The sequence below is a fragment of the Lepisosteus platostomus genome, chromosome 4, assembly GCF_059453375.1.
Source record: "Lepisosteus platostomus isolate fLepPlt1 chromosome 4, fLepPlt1.hap1, whole genome shotgun sequence".
Taxonomy (NCBI): Eukaryota; Metazoa; Chordata; class Actinopteri; order Semionotiformes; family Lepisosteidae; genus Lepisosteus; species Lepisosteus platostomus.
Window position 1 is genome coordinate 45,501,907 of NC_142614.1, and position 16,340 is coordinate 45,518,246.

At 38.7% G+C, this 16,340-nt stretch overlaps 1 protein-coding gene across 1 annotated transcript in view; it reads left to right on the forward strand.

The window, feature by feature from the left end:
- Positions 1-16,340, forward strand: part of arsb (arylsulfatase B) — a 41,243-nt gene that overhangs the window by 11,518 nt on the left and 13,385 nt on the right. The window contains exons 5-6 of the mRNA XM_088629603.1: positions 8,982-9,225; positions 13,515-13,585. Coding sequence (XP_088485729.1) covers positions 8,982-9,225; positions 13,515-13,585 — 315 coding nt within the window. The remainder of the gene's footprint in view (positions 1-8,981; positions 9,226-13,514; positions 13,586-16,340) is intronic.

A 16,340-nucleotide genomic window follows, 5' to 3' on the forward strand; every position in this document is an offset into this window, starting at 1 on the left:
AAATCTCTGCTCAAAGCAAAAATGTTATTTCTTGATGAGATGAAACAGTGATCAAACCTCATCTTTTGTTCAAACAAAATCAATATGGTAACTTAATCAGTAAAATAACTAAAGGGTTTTTGGAATTACCACCATGAGCCAGTCTTTTGATTTTTCTTCTTAGGTTATGCTACTTTGATTTTTTTCATTTATTAATGTAGGAAAAAGTAAAAGTTCTCCGAATGAACATCTCACATCTCAGTTTTCCAGTAGAGGGCACTGCTTCACTGTAGCTGAATTCATATGTTATGCTGGATTTAGTCTTATTTGTTCCCTGTAGATCCAAGCAGGTTCAGAGCTACAGTCTCATTAACAAAGTGAAATCAATTTCTGACTTGATGTTATAATAATATTTTTTGTTAGAATGACAGTTTTTTTTAAAAAACATCTTGGTATTATTCTTGTCTCAGTAGTGCACTGGAGAAATCAGTATACTTTCTTTTAAAACTGGTGTTTTATCTGTAAAACTATATGTACTTTACTCCTTAGTAACACAGTTGGGCCTCTGTATAAAAGCAATAAGGCAGACCTCTCAGTAAATGTATTTATTATTTTAAACAAGATTTTTATCAGAACTTAAATAACTATTCCATCCACTGCAGACCTGGAACTTTATGGAACAACCTTTATGTCCAATATTGTGTTTTATGTGACTATCTTGTTACAGAATTTCAAACAAATTACAAGGAATGGCAGTAACAAAGAATACAGAGAAAGCTGATGTATGAACTACAAGTGTGGTCCTGATAACAAAATCTTTAAACTGCCATGGTATTCTGTAGTCTGTTTGTTTATTTGTTTATTTTTAGCAGTAGGTGTTTCTTGGAGGAACAGTATGTAATTTCACAAAGGTGATTTTCTCATGAGTAAGTAAAAGTTAGAATATATTTGTTCCTTTTCACTGCTGTATCTCTGGAAAAACATTAAATGGATGGTAAAAATTTGCATTTTTATGTTTTCACCACAAGGCCTGATGTAGCCATAGGTTCACTTACCCAGGTTATACAGGCATGTCCTTCATCATGGTGCCCTTTAATGATACACCAGACTTTGACAGAAAATATTGTAGATATTACTTTTTATTTTTTTGTTTAAATTATGTCCATTACTGTCAAGTTTTCAGTTTTGTTCAGGTTTGTTTGTATCTGAGGGCCTGTAAGGTCATATGATTGTGACTCACTGGGCCTGCACAAGGGCATGTGAACATGGTTTTATAATTAAAAAACCTTGTATTATTGCTTTTTTGTTCCTGTTGTTCTAACACATAGTGCAAGTTATTGCTTTGGTAAAATTTCATTTACTCAGTGTCAGCCTGCCAAAATATAAGAAAGCACTTAATGGACAACATAAAGGAAAACAAGTTGTTTTGTTATTATTTTTTGATGTCCTTAAATATAGCGCAAGTCTTAGAAAATGATACCATTTCCATTGGACATAATGATCATAATGTTTTTTAACGCTGACCTTAGCCCACGTTGGCAGCTTTTGTTATGTGAGTTGCCACAGCTGATTGGAATGTGATTCTGTCCTTCCTGATCACAGCAATTAGCGTCCAGGAACAAAAGAACTATAAAAGGAACGCAGTTTTTAAATCAATTTCCAGGAGCTTATGTTTGCAGTCGGAAACAGCAGGAGACCTATAGGAAGTGCACTGTTACAATCATGGGTGTGCAAGACCAATACTCAATTTAACAAGGCCAGAGCTGGCTTTAAAGGAGAGGATTGTCTTCAGGGCATCAAAGACTTTCGAACTGGCAACATAATCCGATTCACCTAAATCTTTATGTAAAACATGGTCTCCGGTATCATTTTTTTCAATTAAAGTTTAAGAAACTGTGGCAATACAAGAAAAGACACACTAAGAAAGGATCTTACCATTCAGTTTTTCAGTTGTTGAATAGTGGTAGGATTCTCTTTGATTCTAAGAACAGTAGAACAGTTACAAATGAGACAAATCCATTTGGCACATCGAGCCCGTTTGGCAGTAAGTAGCTAATTGATCAATGGATTTCATCCAGGTGTTCTTTAAAAGAAGCTAGGGAATGGGCTTCAATTACATGACAGGGTAGCTTGTTCCACACTCCCACTACCTTTTGTGTAAAGTGTCTTCTGTTCTCAGTTTTAAATCCACTTCCATGGGGTTTTCTGCTTGTGTTTTTTTATTTGTGTTTCAGTGTTGATTTTGAGGCAGTCCACAAGGTTGACTTTAACAATGACAATGAGGATTTTAAATACTGGAACCAGGTCCCCTTGTACTTTTCTCTGTTGAAGAATAAAAAGGTTCAGGACTTCTAGCCTGCTTTCAGTGCAGACATTTATTTTGGTAACATGGCAACCAAAAATTTTCACAGTTTTCTAATTAAGTTCATATACTATAAGTGCATTTTTGCAATTTTCATAGAACTATGTACTGTATCATTCTGTTTGCCTTTTTATTGCTTCTCCACATTGTCTAGAACAGTTGTTATCAGTCCTGTTGCTAAAGAACCTCTGCTACACGTTGCTTTATGGTGGCATGTCACAAATAACAAAGGGGTTATGTACTGAATCGAAGGAGGTGTCGCAATGCAATTTGATATTTACCAGACTCCTGGCTTTTCTAATGAATCTATTCAAAATCTCTCCAGCCTGTTCTAGTGATGGGCATCCCTGCCTTTTCAGATAAACTTTCATTAATTCCTCCCACTCATGTGTTGAACACTTGTCACTCCCATCTACTCTATACGTGGGTGGCTTTGTAGTGTCTGACTGCATCACTGTCATAAACCCAGATAACTCACCACAGCTAGCGTGAGAATCATCAGTATGATCAGTATGATTGGTATGATGAGTCCCAGGGTTAGTGTACTAATTCTTCTGTTTTCTTGCATTGCTAATAATAATTATATAATAATTGCTTACACTTTTATAGCATTTTTCTGGACACTCCACTCAAAACGCTTTACAGGTAATGGGGACTTCCCTCCACCACCACCAATGTGCAGCATCCACCTGGATGATGCGATGGCAGCCATAGTGAGCCAGAACGCTCACCACACATCAGCTAGCAGTGGGGAGGAGAGCAGAGCAATGAAGCCAATTCATAGATGGGGATTATTAGGAGGCCATGATTGGTAAGGGCCAAGGGGAAATTTGGCCAGGATGCCGGGGTTACACCCCTACTCTTTTCGAGAAACGCACTGGGATTTTTAATGACCACAGAGTCAGGACCTCGGTTTTACGTCTCATCCAAAGGACGGTGCCTGTTTACAGTATAGTGTCCCCATCACTATACTGGGGCATTAGGACCCACATGGACCACAGGGTGAGCACCTCTTTCTGGCCCCACTAACACCTCTTCCAGCAGCAACCTTAGTTTTTCCCAGGTCTTTCATCCCGGTACAGGCCAGGCTCACACCTGCTTAGCTTCAGTGGGTTGTCAGTTGTGAGTTGCAGAGTGATATGGCTGCTGGCTGAACTAACTACTGGAGCTGTCAATTGCCTGAGCTCATTCAGTTGCAAGGGCTGTTAAATGAGGCTGAGGTTGTTTAACTCCCTGTGCAGGCAATGTTTCTCTCCTCAGTCCTCTTCCCCACTTACGAGTGAATTCAGTATTGACGATATGGTTCCTTGTGAAAGGAAAAATCTTCCCCTCCCCAAACTGTTAAGTGCACCATGAGTCACTGACAATTCATTAGGGGTTTGGTTTTGCCCACTTTACCATTGCCATTGCATCACTAAGATACCGACAGCAAACAAAAATGAGTAAAGCACTGCTGCTGGAAAGAGTACCCAGAATAGAGTATATAGCAAACAATACATAAATAACAAGTGGTTTCAGAATATAAAACATCTGTCTCTGTCAGGCTCTATGGCCAGGTAGTGAATTTCAAAAAGCAAATCAGTGAAAACCACAGTTTAGGAGAAGGCTACAAAAAATGTCAGTCTCTGAATATCCCTCTTATCTACTCAATCATCAAGAATTGGATAGTGCCCAGACACCACCTTGATCATGTTCACCCTCCAAATTGAGCTCTTGGGCAAGGGATCAAAGTGGTGAGATGCCAGTGTGAGGCTAATGACAACTTTGAAAGAGCCACAAAGTTCAATGGCTGAAATGGAAGAAATTGTGCAGATGTTAACAATATCCCAGTTACCCCACAAAGCTACAGAATGGCAGAGTGGAAAACCTAGTCTAAAAGCCTGCATGGAGTTTGCAATAGGGAACCTGAGTGATATTGCACAAATGAAGCCAAAGCTGTTGTGGTCAGATGAGACCAACCTGGAAATGTTTGGTCTAAATGATAAATGATACATTTGGTACAGACCCCTCAAAGCACACCTCCCAACCAACAACATCCCTAGAGTCAATCATGGTGGTACCAGTATCATGATATGAGGATTTTTTCTTCTCAGCACTGGAACTGGAAAGCTTGTTAGAATGGAAGGAAAAATGGATAGTGCAAATAAAAGGCAAATACTAGAGGAAAACATATTTCAGTCTGCTTAAGTCTTACAACTGGGGAAAAATTATTACCATTCAGTGATCCAAAGCTACATTGGAGTGGCTTAAGAATGAGAAAGTGATAGTCCTTGAGTGGCCTAGTCAAAGTCCTGACTTGAATCTTACTGAGAATCTGGAAAGACTTGAACTTCATAACTGCTGTTCATATGTGATTCCCAAACAAGTTGAGAGAGCTTGAGCTAATCTGCCAAGAAGAATAAGCATTTATTGTATCAAGCTGGTGTGCAATGATAGTGAGAGACTTTCCCAAAAAGACTTGTGGCTGTACTTGCTGCCAAAGGTCCTACCACCAAATATTGAGTTCACCAGTCTGAGACTTATGCAATGAACATCATTTTTTCTCATTATTTTTTGCTAACATTTACTGTAACTCTTCCCTTAGAGGTCTCCAGTTTCTCAAAATGGGACACCAAAGTAATGGTCTGAATACTTTTGCAAGGCACTGTATGTGTACAGTTCCCAGCCTTATGTAGAAACCATAGCTGGCTGAAACAACCTGGTTTTGCTCCAAGTGTCTTAATCATTTCACAACTCTGATAGGTCCACCTTTGTTCTGCTCCAGCTGGGATTCGAAGATCATGATCACTCATACTGTAGGTTTTGAGAGTCCTGTACTGTCTAGGTTTCGCGGGTGTGATGTCACCTTCTGTAAAAGGCTCTTATATCTATAGCAGAGATCTATTGTATAGCAGAAGGCAGCTCTGTCTTGTTGAAAATTATTTTCAAGAGGTGTGAAATTGTGGACATTTCTCATTATCAGATTTATGAAAAAAACATTCTTGAAGAAAAGACAAATGATTAGCAGATTTTTTTAGGGTGGACGCTTAATTGAAAAAGCTGTGGAAAGTAACATTTATTGCTTTCTTTATTTTAGAGGGAGGGAGTTGTCCTAGCCAGAGTCATTGTGTATGTTCTTGATTGCTGTGAGCTCTTTAGACAAGCTGACCTACTGTATGTGTGCAAATATTGTAAAAATGATGAGAAGACCACCCAAGAAAGCATAATACAAATCATCTACTGTTTTTCTATGCTGGAACCAAAAATGTGAAAATTGGGAAAAAAAGAAGCCTTCATCCTTAACAACAGATTAAGGGAGATGTGCACTAATGTTCTTCCTAGTTCCTCCTACAGATGTAATATAGCCTGTAAAAGTGTAAAAGAGACGCCTTAATGCAATTCTAGTGAACATTCAGTTATATTGATATTAGCTTGTAACCTTTCATTCCTACTCCCACCCCATTCAACATACATTTCACATTTTAAATTGTCCTAAGATCCAATATAAGCAGACAAAAACATAGTTTATTAGTCTAAAGAATCCACCAAGGTTTTTCTTTTTAAAAGACAGTGTTAAATCAACGTTCACAGCATGGATTAGTGCCACACACCCATGTTTTGTGAATAAACTATGTCTAATTCTCAGGCTCGAATTTATCTATACCTAATTTCCAGTTATATCTTGCAGGGTAGCATTCCTGTCTGAGTCTAGAGTCCACAAATAATCCAACAGAATGAATTATAAGCTCTGAGCTGTGAGGGCTCCATGGATAAGAGGTGAGTTAGCAGAGTAGCTCATGGGAATTCAAGGTTATGCCAGTGGAGGATTTGGTATTTGCCTCTCATGTCTCTTTGATCTAGTGCTCAAAAACTTACCTAAGCTCACTGGAGGTCCAGGAAAAGACCAAAAACCCTACAGTTCAAGTGCAGAACCAATTGGCCTGGAAGGTGGAGGCTGGACATATCCATTCCAGTAATGTTGAGTAGTCTGTGTGCTTCATGAAAGCTGCACCAGTTTGTTGCCTAATACTGTATGTCTAATTTGAAGTCTAATATGTGACCATGTCCTCATAAGGGATTGTAGATATGTTGATGAGAGAGAGTTAAGAGCATGAAGAGGATAAGCAATACAGTAATCTAGAGCACAATAAAACTCTATGGTAGATACTGGTAAACCTTTTCTTGCTTTTCTGCATTACCCCAGAGCTGTGAGGGGGAATGAGTATGACAGGTGTAGTTCAGTTCTGCCCATCAGGAATTGATAATGGACTCTTAAAGGCTGGTATTACTGGATATCAGCAAACTCCACTACAGAGTGGACTGGGTCTGCTGGCACTGGAGAATTTCGATAATGGCTAAGTGTCAAGGGGTGTGATGTTGCCATCTGTAAAAGCTGTTGCCACTGAGTCCTAATTCATAAGTCTGTTTCATTTCTTTTGTAATTTCTTATAAAGAGATAAGCATGATTCCCTCCCATTCTTTCATGAGTTTTAAACATGTTCTTATAGTAAAATTATATAATTGTCGTTTTTTAATCGTGGCTGCAACCAACAGATAACTATATTTGTTATTTTGTTGTGAATGTCTAGACTGCCTGTTCCAGGGACAGCAGTTTCATTTGCTTTACTAATTTTTATGATTAGATTTTACCGTTTTACTCTAAGCTTCTTTCTCCTTGCATTTCAATGCCCTTGTAGTCTGAGCAAGCAACTCTAGGTCTCCTTGTTTGTTGTTTTCAGTTATTAAAATCAGGACAGTCTCAGAAATGGATGTATTTCTACTGAACCAGATTGCTCAGATAACACAACTGACTGCAGACTGTCTTCTCTATGTTAAGACCTCCCTTGTCAAAGTAGAAGGGGCCTCTGGAACCCAAACAGAAATTGAAAAAAGGAGTTAAAACTTAAGTACTTAAATCTCCTACGAGCGGTTTCAGCTTTAATTTTAAATCTTGGATAGGCATAAAATATCAAGGAATTTTGCATGTGTTTCTAACCAGGAATTAGGAGGGGAATCTTTTCAAGCAGCTGAACGCTCAAGCGCCAAAAACTTTTCGACTGGATGAGTCTGTTTGCACAAAGTCTGAGACAGAGGATTGGGAATGAATTACCGAGAGGAGTGCTTTCCAGAATGTTCCTCTGGACTTTTGACTACTCTGAAGCTTCCCTTTGCCTCACATGTGCTTCTCTGTTCTTCCCAGTCGCCGCCCTTCTGACTTGCTTCTTTGTTGATTGGCTGGTGGTGTTGCTATTGGAGAGGCCAGGAGCTGTCTGCCAGCCTGTCTGTTGTAGCCTTCATATACACTGCAGTTTCACCTCACTGATCTCACCTCCTACCACTGTTTCCTTAAAATGTTTCCCAGATGTGTCCTGATATGGTATAAAAAACAGAGGGAACGATAGAGGGGGAATAAAGACAGTGAAATGAAGTCCAGATTTGTACTGTTTTTTGCTGCTCTGCAATAGGGACGCGAGCACATCAACCTTTAATAACCCCTGCTGAATTTGTTCCAGAGCCTCTATGCCTGCAAGATACAGAACAAAACATACTAACCTCAGATTTTGCCTGATTTTATAAGCACAATGTAGCTGTGTGTCACAGGGAAAAATCGGCACAAGGCTATGACAGACCTTTAAAGCCATAAATTTATGCAATGTGACCTTTTATGGTTTTTTCTTACTTTTTTGCATTTGGGCCATTTTTCCTCATCTGCTCTAGTTATGCATGGAGGTGTGCCAGTCTGACTTGCTGATCAAGTTTCTGCGATTGAAAGACAAAAGCATATGGTGCAGGATGAAAATGACTTGCTTCAAGTGATTCGTTAAATTGGATTTTGTGTCATTGTGGTGAAATTTTCTAGGATTCTATTGGGAGCGTTTAATAAACCAGTCTCTTCCCCTCCCACACTTACAGTACAGCTGCACCAATATCCTTTTCAGATTATTGTACTTCCAAGGAAAAGACCACAGTTTGAATGCAAATCTGTTGCACATTTTCTAGACCAGCCCCTCAAGGTATCAGTTTAACATGTTGCCTTGCAAAAGTATTCACCCCCTACCTTTCATCCATTGATTTTCTAACTGCTTCTTAAAATTCTGCCTATAATAGCAAGCAACAGGCGCAAGGCAGGATACACTCTGGATCGGACATCCATCTTAGGGGAGACAGACATGCACTCACACCAGGGTTTTCCCAGAAGCCAGTTAACCTACTAGAATGTTTTTTGAACACCCAGAGAAAACCCACATGAACACGGGGAGAACATAAAAACTCCACACAGATAGCACCTCAGAGCCCCAGCACTGTGAATGCTAACCGCTGTGCCACTATGCAACCCTTGAACACTGAAATATATGAAATCAAATTCACCTTTCAGCAGGACAGTGACCCAAGCTATGCTGGAGTGGCCCAACAAAAAGAATGTGGATGTCCTGGAGAGGTCCAGTCAAAGTCCTCATTTGAATCCTGTATTAAATCTGGGATAACCCAACTTTATAGAGCTTGAGCAATTTTGCAAAGAAGAGTGGGCAAAAATCCCACCCTCCCAGTGTGCAAAGTTGTTAGAGACCTATCCTGCTGCCAATGGTGCTTTCTTCATCATTCTGTGGAGAAATGCTCTGTCAGGACTCTTATGGCTGTTTGTCCCTTGGTGCCCTGGCAGATAATGGAGGACAGACCCTGTGTGGGGGAAACAACTGGCCCCTGCGGGGAAGGAAGTGGTCCCTGTGGGAAGGCGGGGTGCGCGGTGTGGGCTTCGTCACCAGCCCTCTCCTGAAGCGCAGTGGTGTCGTGAACAGGGAGCTTATCCACATCTCGGACTGGCTGCCCACTCTTGTTGGCCTGGCTGGGGGTTCCACCAACGGCACCAAAACCCTGGACGGCTTTGATGTCTGGAAGAGCATCAGGTGACTCCTCTCTGTTGTCTGGCTTTGCCTCACTGCATTGGGAATGAAATTCCAGAAGTTTCTATTAGGCCCTGGACAACCTGTCTTTCAGAACAGCCTCTACAGTACAAAAAAGAAAGGCTTCCAGTAGAAACTTCTGCTGCATTTTATTAATTTTATTCATGGGCTGCTGTTTGTACTCTGCTCAGTCTTTTTTAATGAAGAAATGCTGTAGCTCACACTGATATTATTTACAAAAATAACTCATTTTGAAGCACTTAAAAACTTAGGATTTGGGGCTATAGACGAAAAACTTTGAATACACAAGCACAAAATTCTTATTATCCTTCTCCTTCTCCCTGACAAACGGGATATAATTTTTTTGGGGTGGAATTTACAAAGTAAAACTCTGAGAATATGTGATAAGCATCTGTGTATGGATTAATTTAACATTCAGCTTCACACAGCTTCAAATTTACGTAATTTGGACAGAAGTGCAAAATCAAACACACAGAGGAATAGGAGCAGAAAGAGAAGACAAAAAGACAATTTCTTCCACTGAGTGAATGATGTTTTTTTTCATTAATGGTTATGATTAAGCAACATTTTAAAACTTCTGAAATTATATTAACTATTAATTGCCTTACACAAGTAGCAGATGATTAAAAAATACAGTGTGGCTTCCACCTGTGGCCTTTCCTTCGTGCTTCATTCCAGAATTTTGACACAACCACTCCCCTGCTGTGTTGATCCTACTGATGAAAATAATTAAGGAGCTGGCTGTATCAGAATTCTGGAATAGAACAGATAGGAAGGCCTACGTGTAGCCTGATTTATACTTTCATCTTGTGTAAGAGCTATTTCCAGATTTAAAACAAAAATTGTGTTTTCAGCACTCAGTTGCTCCTTAAGGGGAGAGTTGTGAAACAAACACACATCCAAAAGATAAAAGAGCACCCTGTAAATCTCTGTGATGTCACTAGTTAAGCAGTCATTAAAGGAAAGGCCTGCTATGTGCCCTATTGCTTTTACCATTGCTGTGCTGTAAGGTAAGCAGGGGCCTTGGGACTAGTGCCAAGGTCACAGGCACACACTGTAAGGTATGTGTCTTTGTTGATATTTTCTGGATACAGTTACCAAATTTATGTCTTCAAGGATACTGCCGATTGCTTTCATCTCCTGCCCATGTATTGTCAGAGGCAGAACCATATTGAAGTGCACACTTCCCTATCAAAATATTCCATACTGCATGTAAACAACTATGACATGCTTGTCTCCTGACTTCACTCGCATCTGAATTGGATTTGGGGTTTCCAGAGCCCTTTTCTGCTCGTGGAAGGCCATTTTCTCCCCTTGTTTTCAGAGAGACATTTGCTTATCTCTTGACTGATGTTTCCTTTCCAAAGAGCAGATTGGCACCCACACTGTGCACAGACACAGACAGATTCTTTAGAGCACATTAATGATATGGAAACATTTATCCTTGTTTTATATTCCCCACTGTTCCAATTTCTTACTCTTTGTAGCTCTTTGTAGAGCCCCCTCAGTCAATGGGTCTTTTGTGTGCCTGCGGGACTGGTGATCTGTCAAAGAGGAGGAAATTCCACAAGTCTCTCTCACACTGGTTTTCTCCAGCACAGCCACCATCCAGAAAAGATCTAGGTTTTGCTTTATCAGTTGTATTTTTTTTAAATAACTTGACACTCCCTGGTTATAAAAGCTTCCTGTGTAACCACTTGCAGTGACCCTACCATGGCTATTGCCTCTTCAGATTGAGTCTGTCTGCTGTCTACCTGATGACAATCATTACTCTTAAACATAATAACATTTATATAGTTGAACAGTTATTTATATAATTGATGAAAAGAGGGCACTGATCATCAAAGTATTTTTTTATTTCAGTTGATGGTATTGATAGAGCAAAAATAGTATAATAGATTGTGCAGTAAGCTGTAAATAGAATTAAGGGTATAATTTTTTCTCAGACATCTCTTTAATCTAACTAAATGAACATGTAGAATGAACTAAGGTGAATTGCTATTAATATATCTTTCTAGAACCTTGAGTCTTCTTGAGTCCATATGTCTTCTGGTATTCATTCTACCATGGACCCTTAATGACCTGAATACAATCAGTTGTTCACTTCATTGGTCTGTATCACCACAAGGTCTTCAGATACTAGATTTAAAATTGCCCATTATGCCAGGCGGACAGTAGCCCTCTAGGATCAGGAGTAAATACTACTGCTCCAGCTCAGTGTGTCCTAGTCCTATAGAACACCCATTGGATCAGATTTTCGGTCCGAACTCCAGCATACAGTATTTAAGCTTTTTGAATCCTTTAATGAAGGAATGTAATCAATGAGTCAAGACTGTATGGCAATGTTAAAACTTAGTGGAAATAGAATTCTATTTGCAACATTTATTTGAAATATACATAAAATAGATTATTATTATTATTATTATTATTATTATTATTATTATTATTATTATTATTACTACTACTACTACTACTACTACTACTACTACTACTACTACTACTATATTGACTGACATCTTCAGGGGGATTTTCTCAGGTTATTTAATATTATATGACAGCAATTGCCTGATCTTTTTTGGGTAATCATCAGAATAATATCAGAACATAAAAGAAAATACAATGTAAAACGTTCACATTAGATTTAGGTTCATGTTTTTTCTCTGAAACTTAATGTTCTGAAGTAAGAAATCTGTAAAATGCCATTTTGGACTGAATAATTTTTTTACCAACAGACTTAAAAAATGAATCTGTTTCTGGACAGTTTTGCATTTTTTGTGCTTCCAAACAGCATTAAAATATTATTAGGACATTATAAAGTTATGATTTCTGAAGCCTGGAATTTTACTTGTGTTCAATTTTTTTTCTCAACTGCTGTTAATGGAGACAAACAAATAAAATAATAACTCAATAATAAACATAACAGCTGAAGAGAGTGTTTATAAAACAAACAAAGGCACTTCAGTCATTCTAACTTGTAAAGGAAAACAAGAAAATTGTGTAAAAATAGATTTCCTTGTCCTGTTTTTTAACTACAGGCTGTGTTTTATGTGTGAGTGTTAGACATAATTTATGGATTGTTTATTAGATGGATAAGAGGCAAATATACATACACTTTGGTTCCCAGTGTCTGTGCTGTAAATAATAGGCTGTTTATTCTGAAAGCAATTCAGAAACCTTCAGAAACTCTGCCACTATATTTAATGTTCTCTACAGTATTTATCTTAGTATTACCTAGACCTAAACAGATGGAAGGATTTGTGTAGATTACCATGGAAACTAGATATTCTGACTCATCGAAGGAAACAGGCCTCCGCAGGCCAGGAGATCCTTAAAGCTGTGCCCAAGATTTTTTTTAAATCTTTTCACATTACATTGTGGTGTATTAAAGTCCTACTTGTCTTCTGTAATTGATGACCATTAACCCCTGAACAATTAGTAAAATTCATTTTTCTATATTGCATATCCTTCAGGAATCCAGATGTTTTAATGCATCATTTGCACCCAATGCATGGATTTCAGAAATGTAATGTAATACAGGCGACCAAATCAAAAACATGGTCTCCTTTTTCTCTTTTTCTATGGTCTCCAGAAGGGGGATGATTATCATGGATTGGTTTGTCTTGGTTCTAACCCTCTTCCTCGGCAAGAGGTTAGAGGTCTTAATAGCAGTGTTTTTAAACTTCAGAATTCAAGATTAGTGTAGTTTTTGTGTTCAAGTTAAGCCAGGCGTGGTATTGAAATTACTCAACAGTGCTAGGAAAATAAGCATCAGATCACTAACACAATTTGTGAGCAATGTACTTAATATACTGTAGAAAATATTTACTATGAAATTGAGTTTTAGAAATATAAATGATAAAGTAATAAAACCAAGGAAATGGTTCTTCCTATAACCTTTTCCTGTTTAGTGCATTATGCTTTTATGTCATGGCCTTGTTCTGTGGATTTTGTCCACATAACAAAGTTTCCACTCTGTCAACAAGTGTGTTCCAAGCCCAATGGATATCCTATTCATTCAGAATTAGTCGGAAGAGGGATTTTTAAGGGCCTAACTAACTTTGTTTGGGTGCTTCCTGCAAATGTGGCTAGCTGTTTTTTGGCCGGGGACTCTATAAATAAATGAATATTGTTTTAGGGGCCTCCATTAAAGTTTCCTTTGTATTGCAGGAGATAACAGAGGAAGTCTGAAAATAGTGCACCAAACACTTGCTTTGGTGATTGTCAGAAGGAAGCTAAAATGTGTTAATTACTACTCTGCTCCTGTATTTCAGTGAAGGAAGACCATCCCCTAGAGTGGAGTTGCTGCATAACATTGACCCTCTGTATGTGGACATTGCATCATGTGAGTAGGCACAGCAGGAAGGATCCTTCTGTAGCATTTTGATGCAAAAATGTGAAGTTTAAAAAAAACAGTTATTATAAGCATGATCAATCTATGTTAAACCTGTTAATAATGTAGGAGTAGCAGTTGACTTCCATAAATGCTTTGTCACAGATACAGATAAGCCACAGAGCCAACACCATCTAAATTCATACTTGTACCATGCAGATCTGGGCTGCTGTCTACATTATTGTGCATAGACAATTCAAAAGATCTCCAAAATATAACACTTTTAGGGTCTTGCATATGGCTTCTTTTCAGGATAGCTTCTGCTTGTGTATGATAGTTCTGCACCTCGTTTTCACAGTAAACATGTCAATATCATAAGGTTTTCTAATTGTTTCTGCTTACATTTCTAAAATTTTAGCATCTTACATTAAATATGGTATTGCTTTTTGTCACTTCACAGGTACTGTAGTTTACCAAAATCGTCCAAACATGATGCAATATTAATTAGTCGACTTTCCATATCAAATTCTGCAATACTAACTAAAATACAGGTGGGACTTACTTTCAAAGATGTTACTGTTTCAATCACTCCTCAAATCTAAGCAAGGCTATAAGGTATTTTATAGGTAATAGAGTAGCTATCAATATAATGTACATTCTTTCTAGTAGGCCCGTAGGGCTTTCAATGTTAGTTCCTGTACGTCCCTTTACAACAAACTGCATAGACCTTTGCAAAATAAGAAACTTTTTATGTCAAAGATTTAGAAGAACTTTTATGCCCATCCACATTTTTAGTCCTTTGAAAAGCTTGAGCTTTTTGTAGTATTAAGAAATCATTTCCTGATTCTCTGTTTAATACATCGAGGCTGGATTAGGTCAACAAGCCAGACTGCAGCCAGAAGTTTAATATTTCCTGGTTGTTTGGCTCAATGTTAGATGATGTCAGACTCAGCAGTTTCCAAATGTTACACCATAAAATGGAACTTCCCAAGCTTCTTGTTCATTACTTGAGCTAAGTTAGGCTCTGATTCATTTGATAGGTAAGGTAAGGTAGGTAGCGTGTCTTGTCTATGTTACTTATATTATCTCATAAACTTATGCCTTGAGTTACAGTATGTAATGTGGATCAGCTATAGAATGTGTTTTATTTTAATAAAGTTTTATTACAACAATTCTGTTTATATATACTGTATATGTCACAGTGGTGGCACAGTGGTTAGCACTGGTGTCCCGATTTAATTGTGGACCTGGAGTGCTATCTGTGTGGAGTTTGTATGTTCTCCCTGTGTTTACATGGGTTTCCTCCCACTGTCTAAAGATATACTGGTACTGTAGGTTAATTGGCTTCTGGAAAAACTGGTCCTTGTGTGAGTCAGTGTTTGTGTCTGTGTCTGCCCTGCAGTAGACTGCTGTCCCATCCAGGGGTGTAATGCAGCTTGCGCCAGATGCTTGCTGGCTAATGTCGTTTGAAATAGATGGACAGATTTTTCAAGTTTCATGTATTGCTTGTACTGTATAGGTTTCTGTGGCACAGATCCAAGATCAGTAAGAATAATTATTAGTTCAGGTGGGTAGCTGCGTCAGCATGCATAGCCTGCAAAGGAACACAGGTGCTCACACCTGAAGAAGGCTCCATGCCTGAAACGTTGTGTTTTCTTTCTTCTTTTTTCAGCATGGAATAAACCTATTACTTGTTCCTTTGCAGAATCATTATTAGTTCGGTGAATACAGAGCATCTTCAATATTGTCTAGACCTTGAATACTGATTTGACCCGGTGATTATAGAAGCAATAGTAATAAGAGGAACAGAGGAAAGAGTGATCCACAGAGGGAGAAGAAGAACAGAAAAGGATAAATCAATGGATTGACAGTGGCTGGGTTGAAGGTGATAAGAGTGCATCCAGGGAGGCAGATAGATGGAAGAGACATCCGTTTCAGTGCAAAGAAAAGAGGGGAAGATTTGAGCATAAACAAATTGATCAAGATGGCCCGGGGAGCAGAGGGAGAGACTAGTAGTGGACCCAGGAAAGAACCTTTAGGAACTGGGACCACTAGAGGACAGAGCAAGCTACAGAACACAAGAAGACCTGGGATGTGTGCATGGGGAGGCAGAGGCAGAACCAGGTGGGTGCAAGGCCAGACATTCAAGTGTAGACAGGAAGATTAAAGGACTCACAATGTCAACGGCTGCAGGGAAATCTATAAGAAGGATTCAGACAGAGGAGAGGGGAAACTGCACAAACCGAGTGAAGAGAATCCATAACAGAAAGCATCCTACTAAACCAGCAGTCCCATTTGTCAGCAGGAAAAGATCACTTAAATAGCAGATGATTCAAGATCTGAAAATAATCGAAGTTCAGCAGTAAAGGCAATTCAAAGGAAAATTGAAAGGGCTAGAGTGGAAATGGAAGGCTAATGATAAGTCAAACATCCCAAATACCAAGGAATTTAAGGAACCCTTAATTTCTGACTAAGATAGACAAGCCTGCTATGGGGTTTGATGATTTTTAGATTCCTCACAGGGTTCAGAATTACATTTTTCTTCTTAATCCTTTCAAATCCCACTTTAATTTGGGGATGAGAGGGCAAGTTGAACACTTGGTCAAAAAATGAGCAAAGGTCAGAGTTTGAAAGGGTTTTGAACAAAAGCGTATTAGTTCACTGTAGAAGCTTGGCTGAACCCTTTCTCTGTAAGAATAATCAAATGCCCAAGAGAGCAGAATAGGTCAACATGGTCATGTTTTTACAATGTTTAGGTTCTGTGCAA